Source organism: Hyposmocoma kahamanoa, unplaced genomic scaffold, assembly GCF_003589595.1.
Source record: "Hyposmocoma kahamanoa isolate Upper Pololo Valley unplaced genomic scaffold, ASM358959v1 78, whole genome shotgun sequence".
NCBI lineage: Eukaryota > Metazoa > Arthropoda > Insecta > Lepidoptera > Cosmopterigidae > Hyposmocoma > Hyposmocoma kahamanoa.
Window position 1 is genome coordinate 7,085,118 of NW_020653945.1, and position 24,733 is coordinate 7,109,850.

Here is a 24,733-nt window from a genome sequence, read left to right on the forward strand (position 1 = left end):
CATGTTTACTATACCGGGCCGCAACATTTGTGGATGATGACTTTTTTTACGTAAGTGAGGAACTGGTTTTATATATACTCCCAAATATTAAAACAACACGAAATCTTAATAATCAGTGCGTAGCCAGGGGTCTACTCTCGATCTCCGTCTGACATCCGTCCGAAACAATTGCTGCCAAATAAGCAATACTTGACCAAATGAAGCTTCATACTTGATACTTGTCTTTTAATTTTGTCGAATATTACTTATTTGACAGTAATTGTAACCATTGTGACGATTTCAAGTGTAATAATGCTTACCTATGAAATAAAGATTATTTTGAATTTGACTGTACACGAAAAGAAAATGTTCAAAAATAAAAATTTTAACCCTACTGATACAAAAAAACTTTCATTGTTGTGTAGACGAGCACTGAGTTACTAAAAAAAAAACAAAATTGACAATTTGTATCATAATCATTATTGGAACAATTTTAACTAAATTTCTCAAAAGAAAACATTACTTCAACTCAGATTTACCTTAATTATTCTTAAACCATTCTATTTCTATTTATTTATTATCATTCTGTTTACGACACGTGCACACAACAATGAAAGTTCTCTGTATCAGCACAGTTAAAATTGTAGGTGTTTTTCAACATTTTCTTTTCGTGTACATGGCTTTTAAAGATTGGCAAAAATCATTTTAAATGGGTTGTTAAAATGTCGTCTATCTAAAAGAATTTTTGGACCACTGTAACTGGGTCACCCTGTATATTAGCAAAGGAATTTTGGGGTGAACTTTTTTAAATGAAATAAAACCACAACATACTATGAAACATTTTGGTATTGTTATCATATGCATAGAAAATAAATAATTTAGATACACTTGACAAGATCGTAATACATATGCAAAATAATTATAAAATTTATTCAGATTATAAAAGCGTAGCAGAATTTAGGTTTTTTAAATATGGCTACGTGATTTCGTAACTTTTCATATTAAATTAATATACTTTACTATTTTTTCAAGCTAGAATATCTATTGGAAGCTGTGATAAATTTAATAATATCAATGATTTCTAGTTTGTGCGTACTATCGCTTACGTCAGTATAAAAGTTAGAACCTAAGCCCTAGCACCAAATCGCGAAGTGAGATCTAACTCTAAAAGTGAACTAGCAGCATCATTCTAAATGGCCTATATTTGAGAAACGTATGCGTACTATACTAACATTATATTAGAACTTGAATAGAAAGATAGAAAAACAAATGAAAGATGAATTACAATCAAAACAAATTTGTTTTTAGAAACATACATGAATGTCGTTTTTAAAGATCAAAAGTTCAATTTTTAGTAAACAAATGAATGTTGAGTTTCTAGAAAAACTAAACGAAAGTTACGTTTAGAGAAAACACAAAAGACAAGTGTTACATACGCTAATATAATACTCCTATCCATGGTTTTACTTTCACAAATACTTTAAAACGGTTTTAAAATAATTTCGGCAATGCTCTAGAATTTCAGATTTCACTGTGGTCGGGTCAATTTTCCACGGAAAGAATTAATTAGGCCGCAAATTCGGAACGCTGGTGCGTTCAAGGTTTGCGCGTACATGGCGCGCATATCTTGTGTTGCTAATTTTTGGCCTTACGATTTCTTAATTAAACCTTTGAAGTCAATTGTCTTAAGAAGTACATAAGAGAGTGAAAGAGCCTTTAGCAAGTACTGTGTACCAAGATGCGGCCCGTTTTCTCTCCACATAGGTCCCGTGGCACAAGAATTATTTGTCCATCTGACTCCATTTTCCAATAATGGATTGAAACCATTCTAAAGTTTACTTGGATCTTTTGAATCGCCTGGTCGGCCCAATTAGCCAGAGGAGCTATGGGAAAGTGAATGGTTTGTGTCAATACTTTAAAAAACTATTTAAAAAGAAATTACGTGTTTTTTATCCCTCCATTCAAGAAATTTATTACAAATACGAATAGATAACATAAGCGTGTTCTTCTCAAACATCAATATGACTAGCTTTTCTGTTGTTCTTAAAATGCACCTTTCATTACAAACCCTATCTAAATCCAAGGCAATAAGATTCTTTCCTCAAAACGTACAATAAGCTGCAAAAATGCAAATTTGTCCAAATAAAGTTTCCTCTGTATTCTATAGACTTAGTGCGATATGGTGAGTATTAAGCAACATTTACAACTTACAAGTCAATATTCCATTGACTAGAAACCTTTCTTTTAATTAAATTTTGCTAAGACAGAATGGGAAGGCAGCTTTGTAGCATATTGTACATTCTACATCACAGTATTCTGTTTCCGATCTCAGATCTTTAACATTAATTTATTTCATTAACACTTCCAACGACGCCTAATGATAAACATAAGCATTGTTTTATGCGCAATATAAAAGCACTATAACATGTAAACAAATTATGAGAATATTTGAATTAATTTGAAACTGCGACAGACACATTGAAGCATAGACAAAAGTTTCCAAGGTACCGGTCATATTGTTTATAAATCGTAAATACGAATTGTAAAATGGCTTTTCGATGAGTACGAAAATATAGTCACTGTGTATTTGATGGCATATGAAGTTGAATTTAAAACTTTAAGCGCAGATAGAGACCATTGTGCAGTTGAATGTACCTTCGAAAGAACATGACTTGCTGTACTATGTTACAACAGTGTTGTCGCAGTAGCACTTTAAGTTACTATTTTACCTATATCATAAATGAGTCATATCACTGTAAAACAATTGAAGCGTAATCTTTATTGCTTATATAACAGAGTATTTTACTGTGTCCTGTAAAATAGATATGTATTTTCGAAATATATCGTACCAATATAGACAGCACAAATATCAAGACATGGAATGTGGCAGTGTCGCCTTAATCGTTGTATTGAAACTTACTTACTGAAAAGATGGACCAATAACTCTAGAGGGCTCGGAAATTCTCCATAGGACAAATTGCAACCCAAGAGCAAAAGGTAAAAATCCCGCCATATATATACATAGACAGCGCTCATCGATAGCCAGGGAGTAGTTTATATTATGTACATGGCCAAATGGCCAATGGATATCAATTAGTTCCTCTTTAGTATGAAATATAAGTAGGCAGTTTTTATCCTTGTAATATTATTGAAATCATCGTGTGTTTCGAAATAATTCATAAATTAACGGTTGCTAATGTGGTTAGATAGCGCTAATCCTAAACAAAATAAAATAATAGTCGGCAATACCCTCAGATATTTAACTTAACAATATCCTCAAATTTGTTATAATTATTAATAAAAAGATCACACTCAGAAAAAAATCCTTTGCACGTAGAAAAATTCGTGAGGACCGCTGGTTCGTGGCTTAGCTGGCATAGCGTCTGGCACGGTATGCTAGAAGATGTCGGTTCGAATCCGGTCGAATAGAAGGAATTTTTTCTGAGTGTCCGATCTTTGTATTAATAATTATAACAAACTAGGAAATGAAACTATTCCTCCGGATTTAAATCGCGTATTAAACGCGGTTTAAATCCGGAAAAATAGTTTCATTTCCTATGTGTAACAATCGCGAAAATCTAAGAACTCCATATATAACAAACTAGTTTTTACGTAAAACATGATTGAATGTCAATTCAATAAAAATTTAAATTACCATAAAACTCTGTGCAATAAGTGCCATCTAGTTGTTTTATTTGTTGTCATTAGCAATAAGAGAATCTTTGATAAAATGCAGCTCGTCAATGTAAAATAAATGTATTACAAAAATAGCTAGTTTGTATTCGTCGCGACATCTGGTGTACAATACGTACTAAAGACAGCGTAGTCGGATAAGCTGTCTTATATCGCGATTAGCACCTCTTAAGAGTTACTGATCCATGCTGAAAATATCAAAAGGGTCTATTCATTAATCGATCGATCGACAGAGAGTTGTGCATGTGAGTGAAGACTGGTACTTTCTGACCCTGATATAGTGGCAAATAAATTACTTCTTCAAAATTCCGCACCATAGTGTGGATTCCAAACGTAACTCATCAATTTTATATTTTTTCACCTAATGCACTTTCACATGACTGTCTCCGTCTACAAATATTCCAACAGACCCCTTAAAATAACAAATATAAACCGTTTTTAACTAATACTATGGATGGAATGCAATATTAAAATTCAAGCTGCAAATCGCCATTACATATAACTTTATCTTATATTGTACATTTCACAATACAAGGAAGTCCTATGCTGCATCTAATGCGGGTCTTTCACTATTGAAACTGTGTGATAGAGACAAAGGAAGGTGAGTTACTAGAATGTTTTACCAAATATTCATCTCGTTTCTTCGCATTGTCTAAATCCGATAGTGAACAGGCCATTTAATTACCGCAAATAATTTGTAAAAATAATACAATTAAATATCATCATTATATGTAGTGATAGACAGTAATGAGTAATCATAGCAAAAATGCAATGAATTTAAATCATGTATCTGTTCATCTTTTTAATATCAGATTATTAACGCTTAATAATTTCCCAATGATTTCAAAGTCCATTGCGTCATTTTTATAAAATCGCGACTTTATCAACGATTTAAAATACGTAGGCCAATATATCAGTATAATATGACCAATGATGGCAGCAATTGTTGATACCTTAAAAAATAACTAATCACGAAGTTGTTATACGTACACATGTCTACTTGAAATTGGATTTGTTAACAATTATAAAGTATTAACAGAAAGTCACTGTTTGTTATGAGAACATATGCTCAAATTACGCCAAAATCGTATTTCAAAAACATGTGTAATATCCGTAAAGTATTATAGCCTGGTAGGTGCCCTTGTAAGTGAGTAAAGAGCTGGTGGCGCTGCGGTCGCAACTGGCGTAGAGGCGTCGCCTTCAGAGTCGGATTCTTCTGAAGAGACGCGCTCTGCAGCGCTGAGTGCCACGCGGGCGTATTCGTCGGTGTCTATGCTCTTGCAGAAGTGGATTGCGTATCTGAAAATGATTAAAATAAAAATTTGTCATTTTTTTATAATATCAAGTGACGGGACGAACAAGTCGTGCGCCTGGTGGTAAGCGTCTGTCCAAAACAGTTGCAGTGGCACTCACAGCTTTAAATCGCAAAGATCTGAGAGGCACTGCTACTGCGCCCGTGATCCTGAGACATAAGCTGACAAGTCCCATGTACCTGTAATTTCACCAGCACCATCGCCCTTCAAAACCGGAACGCATTATTGTTTGGCGGCAGAGATAGGCAAAGTGGCAATACTTGGACGAACTCTTTCACGAGGAGCTCTACTGCGGCTGCTAATATTGAATACCATGTTTTTATTATCATGATATAGATAAACATTTTTTGTGAAAATACTCGTCTAATTTGTTATTATTATTGATATAACGATCGAACAAACACAAACAAAAAATCCTTCGATCCGTCTGGACTCGAACAATGCACCAACACGGTAGCCACGTTGAGACGACAGACGCAACGCAGGCGCATCGGAGGAATTTTTCTTTGTGTTTGTCGATCTTTGTATTAGTAATAATAAAAGAAAATAAAGTAATTATTTTCTTTGCAACCACACCAATTACCTGGTGTGATACTAGTGAATTCCCTATAATATGAGTACGAGAGCGATGGAATTCATTCCGGTGAATTACCGTGATAATAAAAATCCGTGCTAATTTACAAAATTGTCGGTCCCCAAATTGGTTTAATCGCTGTGAACATTTTTGATTTGTATGAAGACGGACGTCGTTAATCAATAATGACGCAGGCATCTCTTTTTTATTGACTACACAATTTTTACATAATTTTTCAGAACTTGAAATGTTTCGCAACGGCAGGGATTTACTTTTAAAAAATCATGTACGCAGGAACCGGAAACAAGGAATAGAAATAATGAATTTATAAATATGTGCATGTACAGGGAAAAAATACTTTCCGCGTTATCCACTAGGGGTGATGACTCTATAGTCTGTCCTTTTTGAAGACGGAGTAAAATGACATTTGTAGGGTTGCCAGTTCTCATAAAATTTTAAATAGGTATGTGGTGGTTCTCGATTGTTTTATCGATAGATTATCTATATTGAATTATAATTAAAAACTTTAAAACATGTCTCCTCTTTGTATGTTTCATAAACATAGTTCTAAATACAGTGTATGTATGTATGAACTTATAAAAATTAACGATTCAAATTAACTTGTGCTCAGTAATGTATGAAGATGTTTCAAATGAAGCAAATTCGGCTATTTTTTCCTTATGCGTGACCAATATGCAGTCGATAGTGGATAGGATATTTATCGACTGCAATAACTAGCTACTTGCAAGCGGGAAACACTTGCGCAATGAAGTATCATTTTACTCCGTCTTCAAAAAAAGACAGACTATACCCATTATGTATAATGTACTCTTTGTCCTCATCTAGAGCCTGCTATGCATACTATTGGGCCACAGATGAGGTTGTCAAATACAAGAGATCTCATCATTTACCTTAATTTAATGTTTAATACGGCTAAAACACAGGCGTGTCTTTTCACATCAAAACGGACACCTTACTCCGACTTTTCGAGATGTATCCGTGCCGATAAAGGACCACCTTTGCGCTACTTGGTCTGGACTTATCATCCAACCTCAACTTTAGGCGATACATCGAGTGCTTGGCAAAAACTGCTGCCAGAAAACTAGCCATACTTTACAAGGTCAGGCGGTACTTCACACCTGAACAGCTTTTAAATCTGTGTAAAGCACAAGTTCGATCCTGTATGGAGTACTGCTGCCACCTTTGGGACGGCTCTGCCCATTACCAGTTAGCTGCCTTGCGACTCGATGGAGCGAAAAGCAAAGAGACTTATGAACAATAATTCTCTTGAAGAGTCGAAGCTTCAAAATCTGAAAATCAAAACCATCGCAGAAAAGTAGCCTGCTTGTCGGTTTTCTATCGAATACATTTCGGGGAGTGTGCGCAGGAACTTTTCAATTTGGTTCCGCCCTCACCATTCCTCCTTCGGTCGACTAGAAGGTCCGGAGCACTCCATTCTTAAGTCGTTAATATTCCACCTATTCGCACTAAGCGCTTTGCTTCCTCCTTTTTGATGCGTACAGCAAAGGAATGGAATGCTCTACTATCTGTAGTTTCCGAAAAGTACAATTTGGGGCTATTCAAGGCTAGAGTGAATACGCATTTTTTCGGAAAACGCGTCCCATCGTCGGTCACATCGTCGCTTAACATCAGGTGAAATTGTGGCCAAGCGTGTGTCTATTATATATTAAAAAAAAATTACACAAAACATTGTTTTTTAATAAGTGTTCCGTTTTAGATACGTGAGTTCATAGTAAAAAGTACCTGTGATGTTAAATATTTGTCTTATGTATGTAGTTTCTAACCCAGTGTAGGACTAACTACACTATCCCCTGAGGAAACCTGTACTCAGCAGTGAGATCTATGGCTGTTGGAATAGAAGCATATCTGTAACATTTCTACCTAAAAAGTAGCTTACCTAAGCTTTTCTCTAAGCACGGTCTTGCAAGTATATCTTGGCATCTTGAGTAGGAAGAAACACGTGTAACTCTCCGGGAGGAAGTGGTCTGGTGGCTGGTACTTATCGAGCACCTAAAAAGGATTGTTTACAGATCAAAATGTATAAGAGTACTGACAATTTTTATGCTACCGATTTTCCTTCCCATATGAATACATCAATGACGTGTTGTACTGTTACGTGCAGTAAATAATTACGTAAATAAATAGTGAAAGTCAGTTTCGTAAAGTATAATTAAAACCATCTAATATTTTGTAAGAATAATTATACTGTGCGAGACAAGCACGCGAATTATCTGGCTCAAACCAGAGAATTTCTGTACTATAAGTACCTTGTACAACGAAATAATAACGCACACACTCAACATAGTCCCGCACTAGGGAAACCCTGTCTCGCGGATGCCATGGACACACACATAGACAACCACAAAGTTACACCTAAACCCACGAGAGAAATAAATGTAGGCCATACAAATATTTCTACCGGCTCAGGATTCGAACCTGGGAGCTCTGCGCGGCAGTGGTAACCGTTCGGCCACGGAGGCAGAAATGTAGTTCGGGACACTAAAAGTTCGTTTATTATCCTACCAGGACGCCGATTCGGAACTCTTCGATATTTTAACCGAATCGTTCGATGCGATATTTCTCGAATCGAAGGGTGCTTTCCGTGCCATTCGGAACATTTGAGTTAAACGTTCGTTCGTTCATTTATAAACATTTTTAAGACTTTAAAGGCCTAAAATATAGGAATGCATTAGTCTTATATTAAAATAATAAAATTGAACAAAATCCCGACTTTATTTAAAATAATAAGAGATTTCCATATTACATTCTTGCTTTGCAAACAATAAGACGTTCGGTAACTTTCATAACTGTGTTCGGAATGACGTCTGTAGCCTTTGCCGGTCGAGAAGTTCGAGTAATCGTACGGGTGTGACGTCATTTCGGTTCGGTTTTGAATACGAGCATGACGTTCGGTTCGGGTGTTGTGAATAAAAATGAAAAGAAATTCTAGGATATCAAATCGAATCGGTCGACCCGCTGGACCGTCTCATTTAGTACCTACAATACTAATCACTGGGCTAGCCAAGTAAATACATAATAATAGTCCATGTTAAAGGAGTTGTGCTACGTAACTACATATTAATGCACGTGACTGTACATAGCCATGTATGTCACGTTATTATTAGCTTCCAGCTTGCATTCGACACCGAACTGTTCAAAGCCATAACAATTTAAATCTTTTCCAATTTTTTTTTTCTTTTCCAGGCTGACTCTGTAGTAATGCAATTATTTACCAACACTTATAAAATATCATTACAGGTTATTACCTAACATGATTGTAAAGCAACATATCATCTGTCTATTTCTATATCAACAAAAATATTTTCATAATACAATACAAATAATGTTATCCTTGTGAGTTCACTCAAGGCACAAAATAATTATTTATTATACTCCGTATAACCATTTATTTCACTTTTGACAGCTCGAATTTTAATCAATTAGTGATGTCGTAATGCGTTTCCGATTCGATTTTTTATAACAATCGATTTTATTTACGAACAAGTTTTAATCGTGGATGTATCGGATCGTGATGTGGCGTTTGACAATTTGTGTACTCAAGGATTAATAATCATATGGTGAAGAATCCGACGATTCATTATAATAAACAATAAGAATTTATTATAATTATCCATAATTTATTTAATTTCATTATAATTTATTAGACGAGTACCAAAATTTATCAACATGAATAATCTTCGCTACATAATCTGGTGGCTTGATAAATATCGGCGCTAAAGAGCACGTCGCTTCACAAAAATTAAAAAATAAAAGAGTCCAGAAAGTATTGCATATTTGTGTTTGTGTTTGGATGTCAATCATTACGGAACTTCGAAGGCATGCATATGTCAAAAGTTAAATAAATGGTTGGACGGAGTATAGCTATTAAATTAAGAACGTGCGCTTCAACGGAGCCTTGTTCAGAAGGTTGGTCCTGGTGTCCGTCGGGACTACACATACCTATTTGCTCCAAAAGCGACATTTTACTTCTCAAAAGCTTAAAAATAAAAGACACTAGTGAAATACTCTGATGTTCGTTATAGCCAACCATTCCTAAAACAACTAGAATTGGATACATGTGGAGTACCTGTAGAACAAAGTCTCTTTGTCTGGGATCTTGTGGTGCGCGCGGCAGCCGCGTTCGGCCCCACACAAATCGTAGGAAGAGTGCTCGCTCGCTGCCTGATAACTCCTCCATCACCTCCCAGAACCACTGCACTAACGGTGCATTGGGTTCTATGCCTAAAAAATGCATAACACATTTATCTTTACGAAACATTGACCTACAATTATATGGACATCGGGCCCGTGATAAAAAGTGTCCGAACTTATAGGGCGTTAAAATCGTATACAGAGCGTCATTCACACTTTAGTCTTCGTTTGTTCGACTGACAGCGAAGCAAGCAAAATTAGACAGTACTGCGATGACATTACAATTTAAATTCAACGTTTTAGCTTTTTCATATTCCTTTACATGTGACTACGTTTAAATAGGTTGATTTGGGACATTTTTTTCGTGGTTTTTGTATTAGACCCGTCGTCCATTTATTTGTAAGTCAATGTTACGAAAGGATATTAGTACCAACGTAGTAATTATGTGTTGTGGATGTTTTTTTGGTTCGTTTGTTGTCAATAATAACGGAGCTACAGCTTTTATATTTTATCATTTGCAAATTTAGCATAACTCTGCAAATACAAAAATCCATGAAATTGGCGTAAAAATTTAATGGTCTTTCTCTAGGCATCAAAATAATATACTAACAAAGATTATATTCTTCATTTAAATAAGGACACAAAGATAATTAATAATAATTATTCACTGAGCTTTATTTCGCAAATACACTGTAAAATTTTAAATATATATTAAAAGAGACAGCAAAATTTTGTATCTATCAAAGTAAAAGATTGACAGTAAAATAAAGAGATTTTGCCCTGACCTCAAGGGTTCGTGGTACAACCATAGTAAACACACGTAAAAATAAAGAACCAATAAAAAACAACAATACAAACCTTTATAAGTAGCAGAAGCCCGTAGCGAGTGTACCGGTATGTCTGGCGACCCGCATACAAGAGTCTCGATCTCCGACGCGTTGAATAGCGCCAGAAGCGGCGCGGGGATAACGCGGGACATTCCGTCGCGGACCGCGCGGACTTGCTCGTCGAATTCGTGTAGTCTAAATTCGTAATATTTATTAAATAATAATGCCTCAAGCGAACGGCCTCTGAGCAGTTATGTCGTCAAAATATACTAAAATTGGCATCAAAATTGGAGTTGCTATTTTTTATTCAATTTCAAAGAAAAATTAACATGCTATGATCAGTTCTTTATTAATAAACAGTAATTCAGTATTTTGACTTTTAAATATTTCCCAAATTGTACTTTTCGAATTTAACCAGCCGTGAAAATGCACGCATACTTTTGATGAAAAAACATATTTAAAGTAACATAAAGGAAAAAACCGTAAAAAGTTAAAAATAAAATGTTCAACGACGGCCAGCCATAACTATGACAACAGGAGGGACGTCTTTGCTTTGAGCAAAATACTCGGAAATTAATATTATTAGAAATTCAAATTACTTAAAGGTATATAATAGGATGATAGGGATCAACAGACTATTAAAAAAAAATCAAAATGGTGGTTTTAAAGTGGAGGCATAAAACATTCTTGCACCAACTAGACTCAAAATTGACACGTAGTGTTCTTTTGTACTCGCTATAAATTAGGTAAAAAAAGTACTTAAAGGTATATAATAGGATGATAGGGATCAACAGACTATTTAAAAAAAATTAAAATTGTAGTTCAAAGCGTAGGTATAAAACAATCTTTCACCAACTAGATCCAAAATTGACACGCAGTGTTCTTTTGCACTCGCTATAATTTAAGTAAAAAAATTATCAAAATCTATTTTTTTCAATGGGGCTGCCACATAAGACGTTTTCTAGGGAATTTAAAATAAAATAAAAATGCGAGACCGAACTTTGACGAACGCAGCATGTGCAGCAGATAAGAATTCACTCCCAGCGTAAGTGGAGAATAAGGATTATAAAAATGTTGCACTATAGAGTCCTTCAATTGTTTAACTTCATGACCAATACCAAAAGTCACTATGTTTCTAAGCGCATTAAACCTCTATCGATTTCCAACATCTCCCAGTGTCAGTCATTCAACTTCATGTGCTTCAAAATGTTTAGTAACCATTTTGGAATGTTTCAAAGAAATAATTATATAAGGTCTTACCTGTAATGCAATGCAAGTTGTACGTATTCGTTCTTGTTATCTGGTGTGACGCGTTTGTGTCGCGTCGATAGTGGCACTTCGTGGCCAGCCGCAGACGGAATCGAGAATGGCAGCTCGAGGTTTTGGAGCTCCTATTAAAACAAATAAATGTGATTCAAAACTGAGTCATTTGATAATTAAAATGGCAGTTATTGCCAGCGAAACGAGTCTAGTAAATAAGAAAAAAAAAACTATAGCTTATACATTTTTGAAGTATTTATAGTCTTATCGAGTTCTTAGGTTTTCGCGATTATTACACATAGGAAATAAAACTATTTTTCCGGATTTAAATCGCTAACCATAAGCAAAGTTAACTGTGACCTATAAAGGTAAACATTGGTTTGTTTGAAGAAACAAATATACGCGATCTAAATCCGGATACATAGTTTCATTTCCTATATTTATAGTTTTAATGAAGTTTTTATTGAATATCAGGATGTTTGACTGCTCACACACCACTAGTTCCGTTATAATTATTAATACAAAAGTTTACAACACTTTAAAAAAATTCCTTCGATCCGGCCGGATTCGAACCGACGTCTCCTGACAAACCGTGCCAGACGCTACGCCAACTAAGTCACAGAACGAACCAGCGGACCTCACGAATTTTTCTATGAGCTTGTTGTCGGATCTTTCTTTTTGGTTTTGAACGACTTTTTTGCCGAAGCGTATTTATTATTTATTTATTTAAAGTTTATTGTACAAATGGCGGACTTAATGCCATAAGGCATTCTCTACCATTAGGCCAAACAGAAAAAAAAACAATAGGTTGGTGCTACACTTAAATAAGAACAATATACTAGAAAGCTAATCGATAATTTGTATGGTATAAATAAATAACATAATTTATTATTATACATACATAATATACCTACATTTATATTATAAATAATATAATATATGTACCCAAAGCAACATTATACAGAGTGTTGATTTTGACAATTATTAAACAGATACTTGCGCAACATGCGCTTGAAAGATAATTTGGTCTGAGCTTGTCTTATATGGAGCGGGAGCGTGTTCCAAAGACGGATGGCATGAAGGGTAAAAGAAATAAACGAAAAAAATCAGTGCGGTGAGAAAGAATAGAGAGCTTAAGGCTACGGGAAGATCGAAATTCGCATCCCGGCCGAGCGGTTTGAAATTGAAATGAACAATTAAGATAATCAGGTGCAGCCGTGTTGAACAAGATGAAGAAAAGAGTGGTTAAAATTCTTAAGGACCTGCTTTCCCGGATGGGAAGCCAATTTAGTATATTTATATTCTTCTTCGTATTCATAGTCTTCTTTCTTTCTTACTGTATCAATGCTCTAAACTAAGCCAACCGGTTGAACCGTGCCGTAGTGGTGAAAAGATTTACCAATAGACGAAAGATAATTTCTCCAATTGTTGCCAGTAGGTTCCTTTAGTGCACCAGTATTTATAAAAGAAATCACTTGTGAACAATGAAAAGAAATTACCTTATTAGTAGCCGTCATGTCTCTGATACAGAGTAAAGCAGGCAGGAAATCCTTATCGACTTCAGCAAGATCTTGCGGTCGTAGTGGCTGTCCGGCCAACTGACGCCACACTCCTTCAGCTAATGATAGCGAGAGCGGTGACCCCGTACGGATTGCAATTCCCATTAGAACACCTGAGAAGGAAATATAAATCAAGCGCACTGTAATACCTAATCGTTTCGTTTTCATATAACTTTCGGTTATAAACAATGTTAGTTTAAAATAATATAGTATATAATTAATGAAGTACACACATCAAAAGTGTCTAGGGATCAAGTACGTTTAAGAGTATTGCTGCAATTAGGGTGAATTATATTAACTTTTTTGTATCGCTATTGATACTTATTAGTGAGTTTTAACATTTAAATAAGGAATATTGTTTAAAATTCGATAATAAGAAGAAAATCGATTGTCAATGTGGTTTTGTATAAAAATGAGTTATAGCGTTTTGACAAAATCATTACAATATCTGCATCGGAACCGAAACAATTTACATTATTATGGAGAGACAACATCATTTAACCCGAGAAGTGATGATGCGAGCCGTCGGAATGTTGGAAGCTGGTTCCAGGCAACGTGCTGTGGCTTTCACTCTTAACACTACACAGAGCGTCATAAGTCGCCTCTGGACGCGCTATCGCATGACGGGCAGCGTGGCCGAGCGACATGGAGGACGATCTCGCATCACGACTCGCAGACAGGACCGGTATATCCAAAATACTGCTCGACGGAATCGTACCATGACCGCCATGATGTTGGTTACGAGGCTCCACAGCTCCTCAGGCTTGCTCATAAGCGATCAAACAATCCGAAACCGTTTACGTGAAGTGGGTCTGCGATCCCGAAGGCCGCTCAGAGTTCCACCTATTGCACCCTGCAATAGCAGGACCCGTTTACGATGGGCTCGCGAACACAGAAACTGGGAGGAAGAAGACTGGCGCTATGTGTGCTTTTCGGATGAGTCCCGCTTCGGTATGAGACCGGATACAAGACGTACTCGAGTTTGGAGAACATCTGGACGTCATGAACGTTTGAGATATTGTCAGGAAGTTCATCCATATGGTGGGGGAACAATAATGATATGGGCCGGTATTTGGGTCAGCGGAAGAACCGATCTCATTTGGATCAGGGGTAACCTCAATGCTCAAGTTTATGCAGAGAGGATTGTTTCAGATTAACATCTGAATCATCCCTTTGCGAGGCCAGTTGGGTGATTCATTTCAACTAATGCATGACAACGCACGTCCACACACGGCTAGAGTCGTAACACGCATTCTTGCCGAAGCTCGTATCAACGTTCTGCCGTGGCCTGCTCAATCGCCAGACCTCAATCCAATTGAGCACGCATGGGATATGCTTCAAAGAAGAGCTGTGCCGAGTATGCATACCGTACATACTCTACAACAATATTTTGACTTGTTACAAAACACATGGGCGGCCATTCCTCAAAGTGATTTTGATGAACTCATCTTAAGCATGCCAAATCGCTGTAATTGTGTGATTCGTGTTAATGGTGGAAATACAGATTATTAATTTTCTTATCTTTACAATAAAAATGAGCAAAATCATCATTTTCGCCATTTTTTTGTCATTTAATTGACGCCGTTAATTTGAGTTTTTTCCCACAATTTGCAAAAACATCAATTTTAGTTTATTTTAATTAAATATAGGGGTAAGCGGTTAAATAAAACATAAGCATTAAAGTAAGAAGTCGTCCTGGAAGACTGGATTTGGTAAATATTGCTTAAATAATTTTTATTTCAAAAATATTCACTTGATCCCTAGACACTTTTGATGTGTGTAATTTAAAAGGACACCAATTGGAAGTAATAAACACGTATTACGGATGTAAAAAAGCCTATGGCCTAAAACCCACTCTTTATAGGAGGCCCATTATAAGTTAATATAGAAGTATATAAGTTATTTGTAAAATACTAACAACCTCGCAGCGCTATATTACTAAAGTCTGTTCCAATCCATTTTCACAAAAAGTAAACAAACTGTTCGGTTAAAATTCTAAAGCAATCACTCAATAAATCGAATAAATAACACTTTCACGTATATTTCGAAGATTTCGACTTGATAGCTCATCACTTTTTCCAACAATATTTATTTGAATAGCATCGTAAAATTGTATTTGGAAAATGTATGCCAAAAGTGAGGTTATTTTTCATCTATACAAATATGACTTGTCTATGGTTGCATAGTGCTCTACGAAAAAAAAAAGTTTTTGTAATCGATTAGTAAATCGAATATTTCAATCGCAATCGGACGAGTATCTAAGTGTAAGGATTTGAAGGAGGATTTAAAATTAAGTTTCGTCCCTACCTTCTACGAATTCATAAAACAGTCCCATATCATTCTACATAAGTTTTGTTTATAGTGGCCCTCCCTATCAACCTCTTGGTTATGCGGGAAGAGCACTATGACCTGTGCGAGCGAACCCGCACAGGGACCATCTAAGTCAGGTCCTAACCCTGGATCAGCAACTTTGCACGGATTCCATCTAATTCTCTGTCAGGCTAGTGTCTTAGGTGTGCCGCCCCGGGTGCACGTACAGTACCCTCCCTATTTTCCAGATAGACACCGAAGTTCATAAAACAGTATTAACTTACCAAGGAACCTAAAACAGTTCAAATGCAGCGGCGTATTGGCAATTGGGTTGAGTAGGAAGGCATCCCTGGACGCGCCTGCGTCTCCACGCCCGTTTGGTGTGGCCATTAGAAGGGGCAATGACCCGTTCTGCAGCTCCTCGCACATCTCCGCTATGCTCTCACTGTAGCCTCCGCCGCAGTCATCTACACTCTCACCTGCAGACGGAAAACTTTAGTCTTCAGTCGGAGCTTATTAGATTCATATAAGCAGTGTAATCGATATATTATACGACTTTATTTTTTTATGATAATATCAAGTGACGGGACGAACAAGTTGTGCACCTGGTGGTAAGCGAAACGTCTGTCCACAGCAGAGCTTTAAATCGCAAAAATCTGAGGGGCACTGCCACTGCGCCCGTCATCCTGGGATATAGGTTGACAAGTTCCATATGCCTGTAATTTCACCAACATCCTTACCCGTCAAAATCCGAACGCAGTAATGCTCTGATTACTGCTTAGCGGCAGAAATAGGTAAGGTGGCAGTACTTCTCTGGACGAACTCTTTCACAAGAGCTCTGGGGCATAATACAGGCAATATCAATCTTAAGCTTATACCACGCGTGCCGTAACTCACGAGAGTGCAATTGACAGACCGATCTCTTCCGGTTCAAGTAATATAATTACCGAGATAAATATTTTTATCCCTTCGGTTAATAGTACCAACAAAACCTCAACTTACCCACAAACTTAACCTTCCACACTCGATGCGGGAGTGCGAGCGCATCTTGCGTAAGCGCAGGCAAGCGTGCCACCATTTGTCCGAACACCGATCGCATACCAGCTGGGCCGGCCAATCCGGAGCCGCCACGCCGCGACCGACGGGCTGCCACGCGAGAAAGTTCAACCACGGGACCGTGTTGGCGTTCGCGAACCATTGTCCCCATAATCGCCTAGAAAAGACATACTCTATACTTTCAAAGTAATGTGTGATAATGTTACGCCCGTAATTTAGCGTGACTAGAAATATAAACAGTTTAGTACAATGAGCATCATTAATGTTTTTAATTGTAATTACAAATAAACAATAAGAACCTTTCTAAAAGCGGCTTCTTTAACACTGTAGAAGAGCAAAGTCCTCAACTGATCCAGGGGTCCGTCTAAGATCAACAGTGGCAGGTTGGGGCACACCAACTCCGAAAATTGATGAAGAAGCACCTGTTAAAATTTGCAAACATATAGAAGACTGATTAAAACAGACATCTGTGCATTTTTGTAATTCATAGATTCAGGTGTTACTTTGCATGTTAGTCAAAATAGAAGTAAATGACTGCAAAAAACGATTACGTCTGGGTGTTTTCGAACTGATGGAAATAATTTAGATACAAGAATAGGGGAATAATGTGTAGCGCCAGACCCAAGTAGAAGATGTTGAGGATCTCGACGAGCTTGTGAAATTAAAAGACGATTTAAGTTGACTGTAATATATTGTCCTTAACGTCCGAACGTCCTTTTTGACCTTTTTGAGTTCATACAAAAAGTTCGTTAATTTGCGGTAGGGATGAAATAACACGGAAGTGGTGTTAGTTGATTGGTTCAAAATAGATGCCTACGTAATGTGCCCTTGACGAACGTTTAGTTACTGCTTTGAAAGTTATATTAAATTTTATTACAAAAATTATGTTGCGTTCACAACAAATACCTCTGTGGTCGAACGGTTACCATGCTAGTTTGCTATGCACAGGTCCTGGGTTTGTTTCCCGGGCTGGAAGAAATATTTGTATAACCTACCTATTTCTCTCGTGAGTTTTGGTGTAATTATTAGTTGACTATATTATGTGTGTCCACTCGCAATACAAGGTTTCACTTGAGCAAGGCTATGAGTGTGTACGTCATTTATTTATTATTTATTATTATATCACCACATATTAAATAAATTTACTTACATTTCTGTGGTCATCACCTTTATTGCGGGTATTTTTAAATTATAACGATGGTAACAGAGAGGGTAGTGGGGTATAAACATGACCAACGGTTCTGAGCGAGCTCATTTTTCGGCCGACAATCGAACAATCTATAACTTTTGAGGATGCTTCGTAGAGAGGCGAAACACGTGTCGGGTATATTTTTGGTGCTGATGTTCGTGATTGCATTTGCGCTTCTGTTATTTATTTTATTAATGTTATTTAAAATTAAGCACACTAATAAAAATATTCCACCCTAGCGCAACTATTTTGCACGATTTAACCATTACTAGGGTTAGCGGAGAAGCAAATTAATTTACTTCCATTTTGATCAGGATATATCGCACTGTTATTACAATAGTGTTGTAACTCAAAATACGTGAAAATCAAGATTACACAATTGCTGAAAGCAAAATTTGATTCTCTATACGTCAATAAAACCGTCGTTAGAATATTGTAACAACAATAAAAGATATCTACTTAATTCAAAATCAAATTCTAATTAAAAAACTTCATATGAGCTAGGTCTGGACAAAACAGATTCATAAATGTGAAATTATCTTTCTTTTAACTATATTTGGCAAATAGGAAATTGTTTAGATGTTTGTAATAAACTTAAACCTATACATAAATTTCAATAATATTTCACGGGAAGTAAGTAATTAGTTTTTCATCGATTCTGAAAAAATAACACTTTTTGAGCTAATACAATATTGTATTAACAGTGCGATATCGTCGCTTTACTTTCTCAAACTCGTATCTTAAAGCACAAAGTTACTGTAATGCAAAAAATGGATTGTATTTCCAAATTTGGAGGCTGATTTCACATCACATTTTCTTCATATTCACACACTGGTTTTTACCTATTCTTAAAGTAATTCATCCAAATTAACACCTTTGATAAGAAATTTAAAATAAATAGAAAGTTTTGTCATAACGTGAATAATCGCTCTTTTTAAGACACGAGTTTGAGAAAGTAAGGCATCGATATATTATTCAGTTATTAGATGATTATCACACTGCCTCGCACCACGCAGCGGAGTGGGCGTGATGACGGATCATGCCCCCCGCTTTCCCGCGCGGAGACGCGTTGTCATTGGTTGTACGGCGCATGTTTTCTATACAAACTGAGATACTTCGGCACAACGTTAAAAAACATACCTCCGCACACCGTTGCGCGGAGTAGTGTGATTATCGCTTGATTGCGAAATTTTGCGTGATTATCATTGACTTACAAATAAATGGACGACGGGTCTAATACAAAAACCACGAAAAAAATGTCCCAAGTCAACCTATTCGAAATTTAAATTGTAATGTCATCGCAGTATCGCGCTGTCAGTAGAACAAATGAAGACTAAAGCGGAGTGTCGCGCTCTGTATACGATTTTAGCGCCTTACAAGTGCGGACACTATTTAGCGCGGACCCGACGTCCATATAATTGTAAGTCAATGGTGATTATGGTAACATTGAAACTTACGCTATATTATTATGAATACGTAATACGTAATACCCATACCAATCGATTACAAATGAGTTGGGCTGTGAGATCCCTGAGCAGGTGGCACTCGAGAGGTGGCGGTGGTGGGGGGCGGGGAGCGCGGGGCGCCTCAACGCACAGAGCCACCGTGTGGGCACTGCCGCACGCCACTTTCGTTACACGTTTGCCCTGTTGTTTAAGATTTAACGAATTACTCATATTGTTTTGTGTTTAGTACAGAACATTTTCCATAATTAATGGCGCCACTGTAGCAGAATCTAATAAAACAAAATACAATCAGAAAATGGTAACAAAATTGTTTTCATAATAATGTTTATTTATTTAAGACATTTTACAAAACATACACCAGCAAGTGGTCAAAACATTTATAAATTTTTTTTCTATAATATCAAGTGACGATACGAACAAGTCGTGCGCCTGATGGTGAGCTACACGCCTGTCCATAACAGTTGCAGTGCCACTCGGAGCTTCAAATCGCAAAGATCTGAGGGGCACTGCCACTGCGCCCGTCACCTTAAGACATATGTTCATGTTGTTGAGTCCCATGTGCCTGTAATTTCACCAGCACCCTTACCCTTCAAAACCGGAACACAGTAATGCTAACATTACTGTTTGTGTAATATTGTGACTCGAGTTATTGTGTTGTTTCATTTACAAAATACCACGGCATGCGTTTATACATAGGAGTATTAAAAAATAAAAGTAATTGAGTACTTACATATTAATTGTTTAAGCTAAATATTATATGTATTTATTGGTTACTCTATGTGTCAACTAATTAGGTACACGTTTGTTATTGCAACTTACAGCTTTAATTATTACAATAGTACATGGATGCATTTAAATGAATTACGTATTTTACATATAGTAACTTATTGAGAGGTCAAGTGTTCAATGTTTTACAATGCAAATGAAAAATTAATAAAAGAAGTACATGCTCGTACTACTTTATTAATCCGTGTTTTCGTTTTTTGTTTTTAAAAGGGGTTTATTTGTTTTTTGTTTCTCTCAGTACTCAGTGTAGTAGCCTGTGACATATAAAACTATCGAAACGTTGGTTTGTTTAAAAAATTAAATATACGGGATTTAGATCGGAAAAAAATGTTTCATTCCCTATATATAACAACCGCGAAAACATAAGAACTCTAAATCAACTATAATTTTTTTCATTAATTTGTTTTAATTTCGATTAAATTCTTTTTACTTGCCTGTAATGCCATAAGAGGTCTAGGTCTCTGAGCTGCTAAAGTAGTTCCGTCTCCCAGCTGTCCTTCATCGTTGTCACCCCACGTGTAAACCTCGCCCGTGTCCGTGCAAGCCACGCAGTGGAGACTTCCTACAAACGTAACTTTTGTTTGAAACTTGGAAAATCATCATTACATTAAGCGATTTTCTTTTAGAAATTTATAATGTACACTTATAACATTTTATTTAAAAAAAACCGACTTCTAAGTTTGTGGAATTACATCTATTTGCCAAGTTTTATTGAAGTCGGTTAACGGAAAGTGCGTGAAACCGGATTCATCCCCTAGCTTGCCGCCCTTAGAGGTGGAATATTTTCTTCAAATTTAAATGGGACCAAATACGTTTTTTGTTGGAAAGAGGGTACTTTCCAACAAAAAAGAATCATCAAAATCGGTTCGCTTATTAATCCAGATTACACAAAAAAAACACTCGAATTGAGAACCTCCTCCATTTTACAAGCCTGTTCGTTTACTGTAGGGTTGACGTGACAGCAAAGGGCCACATGAGTTGCTACATGCTACGCCATTTAATTTAAGCAGTTCAAGTTTAGAACGTGTTTTATTTTGCGAATTCATACAAACTCCTACAAATGAAAAATAAATTATTTGACAATAGTTTGTTATATTGAAAATTAAATAGTGAAATAGCTCACCTGTAGCAATTGACACAATCATTTTTCCCTGCATTCCTGTGACGCGCATTGGTCGTCTAACGTGTTCGTAGCTACCGTGCCCTAGTCTATGGTAATCTCCTTTACCCCTACAATTTAGAAAACAACTTATAACAACTTACGATTCAAAACTTACAACATAAAGATATACAAGCTTCTCGAAGACGTTAAGTAATAATAATATGCCTAGAAACCACACAATTCCCTGGTCTCAAACTAGGGAATTCCTCGTGAACACCTACACCAGAACCAATTTTAAAAAAAATCCCGCAAATGGGTCCTACCGGGAATTGAACCCGTAACCTCCTCACGTTACGTCAACGTCCTTATTCCACATCAAGTCAAATTGGACTTTTAAAATTTAGGAGTTTTCTTTACCTTCCATTGTCCATAATGGCAAATGATGTGTAAATTAAAAAAAGCGTACCAAGTATAAACACTCCCACACTGACACAGGGCGACGGAGAACTGCGAGCCGCATTCGACTTTGGTCACACGCAACCCTTTCAGGCAATCTATTCTCATTGGCAGCTTGCAACCTTCCGAGCCACCGCGACCTAAAATAAATGTCAATATGCTTCTGCTTACAAAAAAAACAAGCTTATCTTCAGTCTCGTATTTTTAGGGTGATATTACAATAAAGACTAGTCCCATATCTTTCTACATAAGGTTTATTTGTATGACCCTCCCTATCAACTTCTTGGTTATACGGGAAGGACACTATAACCTGTACAAGCAATCCCGCTCAGGGACATTCTGTCAGGTCCTGACCCCAGATCAGCCTGTTTGCACTGACTTCATCCAGCTCTCAAAAGGCTAGTGTGCCTTGGGGAGCTGCCCCGGGTGTTCGTACAGCACCCTCCCTATTTTCCAGATAGATACCTGAGCTGTAGGCACACTCATATCCTGTAGCGCAACTAACGCTTGCCACCGCTAACCCGTTGACTCTAAAGTCCCCTACCAAATCTCCTTTTTGGTGGTGGAGCTATAGGCACGATAAAATGTATAGACAGTTGAACATTACCTAATTTCCCATAATCACCATCTCCCCATGACCACACGTTGTCATCGTCGGTGATGCACAGAGTTTGCGCGTCGCCAGATCCACATGCCACGTCTATAACTCGATGCGTAGCTAGCGCTTCCACCTGTAAATTAATAAACTATACTGTGTATAATTGGAACTAATTTCTAAATCGTCCACGAAGTAAATTATTTTTCTCACACATGCTTAATGGGTTGTCGTTTATGAATGTCGTTTATCATTTCTTCGCATTGTCTAAGAAAAGCACTTTATTTACCTCGGCGGGAACGGGGATTGCCTGACTCGTATAATAGAAGGTATGTAACTCACACTCGTCCGGCAATCCTTTATTTCCCGGCCTGTGCAATGATATACTAGTTTTATTTACTTGTGCTGTTTAGTTCAGATCATGATTATTTTCTCTGGCAGACTTCAATTTCGAAAGTAAGGCGAGTGGATATGACTTAATTATGATCATTTTTCTTTGAAAACATACATCTTTATACTTTTTAGGTATATCTTACTTTTCTAATTGATTACGTGTACCCGCTTACCATCTTAGGAACAAGTTGATCCTCCGAATCTCCATGTCCCAGTCGCCCGTATCGGCCTTTGCCCCATGTATAAATTCGCCCGCGAGCTGTCAAACAGGCCGAGTGAGCCCCACCACAGGCTATTTGCACCACTTCTAAGCCTGACAGCGAAGATATAAGCTTTGGTCTGTCATAGCTCCTGTTTGCGAGGAAAAATAAGAATTACGGTATACGAAATTGGTGAGGAAGCTGTGATGTAATCAGTAGTCGTTAGAAATAAGGTGACTGTAATTTTAAAAAGTTATAAAAAAGTTAGACACTTAGAAATTCATATACAGTTAGTACGCTAATTGAAACTCTTAAGAAAGTGAATATAAACATATAGTGTGAATTATCATGTACTTACACTCTATTTCCATGCCCAAGTTTGCCATCTTCGCCTTCACCCCAGCTATAAACATCTCCATCAGCAGACAAAGCAAGACAATGCTTTCCTCCTGAGTTACAGGCCACCTAAAGGGTCAATTTATATTATAGATTGATCATCGAAAGCCATGATTTGAGGAAAATGGGAAAAAATCCTTCTGAACATAAATAAATCGATTGACATTAATCATAGATCTGGTGTAATTCAACTATCGAAAAACTAGGGAGTTGATTAAAGCGATAGAAACTGGGGGGTAGACTCCCGTTATCCATCCCAAAACAATTACTGTCGAAGTTATATTCGACCAATTAAAAGATGCGTGATGCGAATGAAGCTTCATACTTTGACATTGCGTTTTGATATGGTCGAGCTTTACTTAACTTATTTGACAGCAATTGTTCCGGACGGACGTCAAACGGGGAACGGAAGTAGACCCTCCGAGTCCGTACTTTATAATTTGCGCTGGGTATAAATTTGTCGTTATTGAGATTTTTTTGTGAATTAACTCCACTAATTTCGTTATGTTAATACAAAGATCGAACACATATAAATTTTTTTCTTCGACCCGATAGGACTTGAACCCATGAGTTCTACTCATGGTGCCGTAGTGCTGCTCTAACCAACTAAGCTACGGGTCACGCTATCCAGTTGTCGAAATTCTCCTAAGTGTTTTTGTTATAGATCTTTGTACTGGATTTTTCGGCATTCACCTAGTGACATCTAGTGAGAGATATTAGAACCTTCTCGCTGCAACCATTCCGTTGACAATAATGCAATTATGTCATTATCAATAATGCACAAGTTCGCAACTAACCTTGGTAATAAACACGTGTTGTATTGATGCTAACAGTGTCGGTTGTGACACTGAATCTATGCCGCCTATACCTAGTCGTCCACCCGCTCCGTAGCCTGCAAACCCACATATTTTTTATTTAACAAAGAGGTGTTACAGATATCACATATACCCATACTATAGTACTACTATACTATAGTACGTGTACTACTGCCATGTAGGTACACGGCAGTAGAAAGCTGAAGGTTAGAATTTGAATAGACACAGTCGTTTTATTTTGAAAAATTGTATTTTAACAATAAAACTACTTAATTTCTTTATTGGTATTTTTCATCAGGTGGACAATCTGAACGTTAGTCAGTGTGAAATTGAAACTCAAATAACTTTTATTTCATAGGTTAGCAAATTACACTTGAAATCGTGACATTGATTAAACTCTACTCATTCGCAAGGCAGATTCCGCTGAGAAGAATGAGTAAGAAAGTCTAGGTGTTGCTTTTGGTTGTCATCAAAACAAAAGAAGCTGTATAATAATAACATTTAATGTAATATGTTTGTTTCACTATAGTTTTAAACCTAGTAAACGGCAAATTTTGAATATCAACCGGAATCTTATAATAGAAGCATATA

The 24,733-nt window shown here is 36.8% G+C and overlaps 1 protein-coding gene across 1 annotated transcript in view; it reads right to left on the bottom strand.

The window, feature by feature from the left end:
* Positions 1 to 3,550: 3,550 nt before the first annotated feature.
* Positions 3,551 to 24,733, bottom strand: part of LOC113233295 (probable E3 ubiquitin-protein ligase HERC2) — a 98,226-nt gene continuing 77,043 nt past the window's right edge. The window contains exons 66-82 of the mRNA XM_026468365.1: positions 24,125 to 24,219; positions 23,290 to 23,396; positions 22,905 to 23,082; positions 22,351 to 22,474; positions 21,754 to 21,883; positions 21,309 to 21,415; positions 20,620 to 20,747; positions 19,430 to 19,579; positions 17,044 to 17,166; positions 16,691 to 16,901; positions 15,973 to 16,167; positions 13,319 to 13,491; positions 11,820 to 11,950; positions 10,591 to 10,754; positions 9,668 to 9,822; positions 7,478 to 7,590; positions 3,551 to 4,971 (exon numbers count right to left, since the gene is read on the bottom strand). Coding sequence (XP_026324150.1) covers positions 4,794 to 4,971; positions 7,478 to 7,590; positions 9,668 to 9,822; positions 10,591 to 10,754; positions 11,820 to 11,950; positions 13,319 to 13,491; positions 15,973 to 16,167; positions 16,691 to 16,901; positions 17,044 to 17,166; positions 19,430 to 19,579; positions 20,620 to 20,747; positions 21,309 to 21,415; positions 21,754 to 21,883; positions 22,351 to 22,474; positions 22,905 to 23,082; positions 23,290 to 23,396; positions 24,125 to 24,219 — 2,462 coding nt within the window. The 3' untranslated portion in view covers positions 3,551 to 4,793. The remainder of the gene's footprint in view (positions 4,972 to 7,477; positions 7,591 to 9,667; positions 9,823 to 10,590; positions 10,755 to 11,819; positions 11,951 to 13,318; positions 13,492 to 15,972; positions 16,168 to 16,690; positions 16,902 to 17,043; positions 17,167 to 19,429; positions 19,580 to 20,619; positions 20,748 to 21,308; positions 21,416 to 21,753; positions 21,884 to 22,350; positions 22,475 to 22,904; positions 23,083 to 23,289; positions 23,397 to 24,124; positions 24,220 to 24,733) is intronic.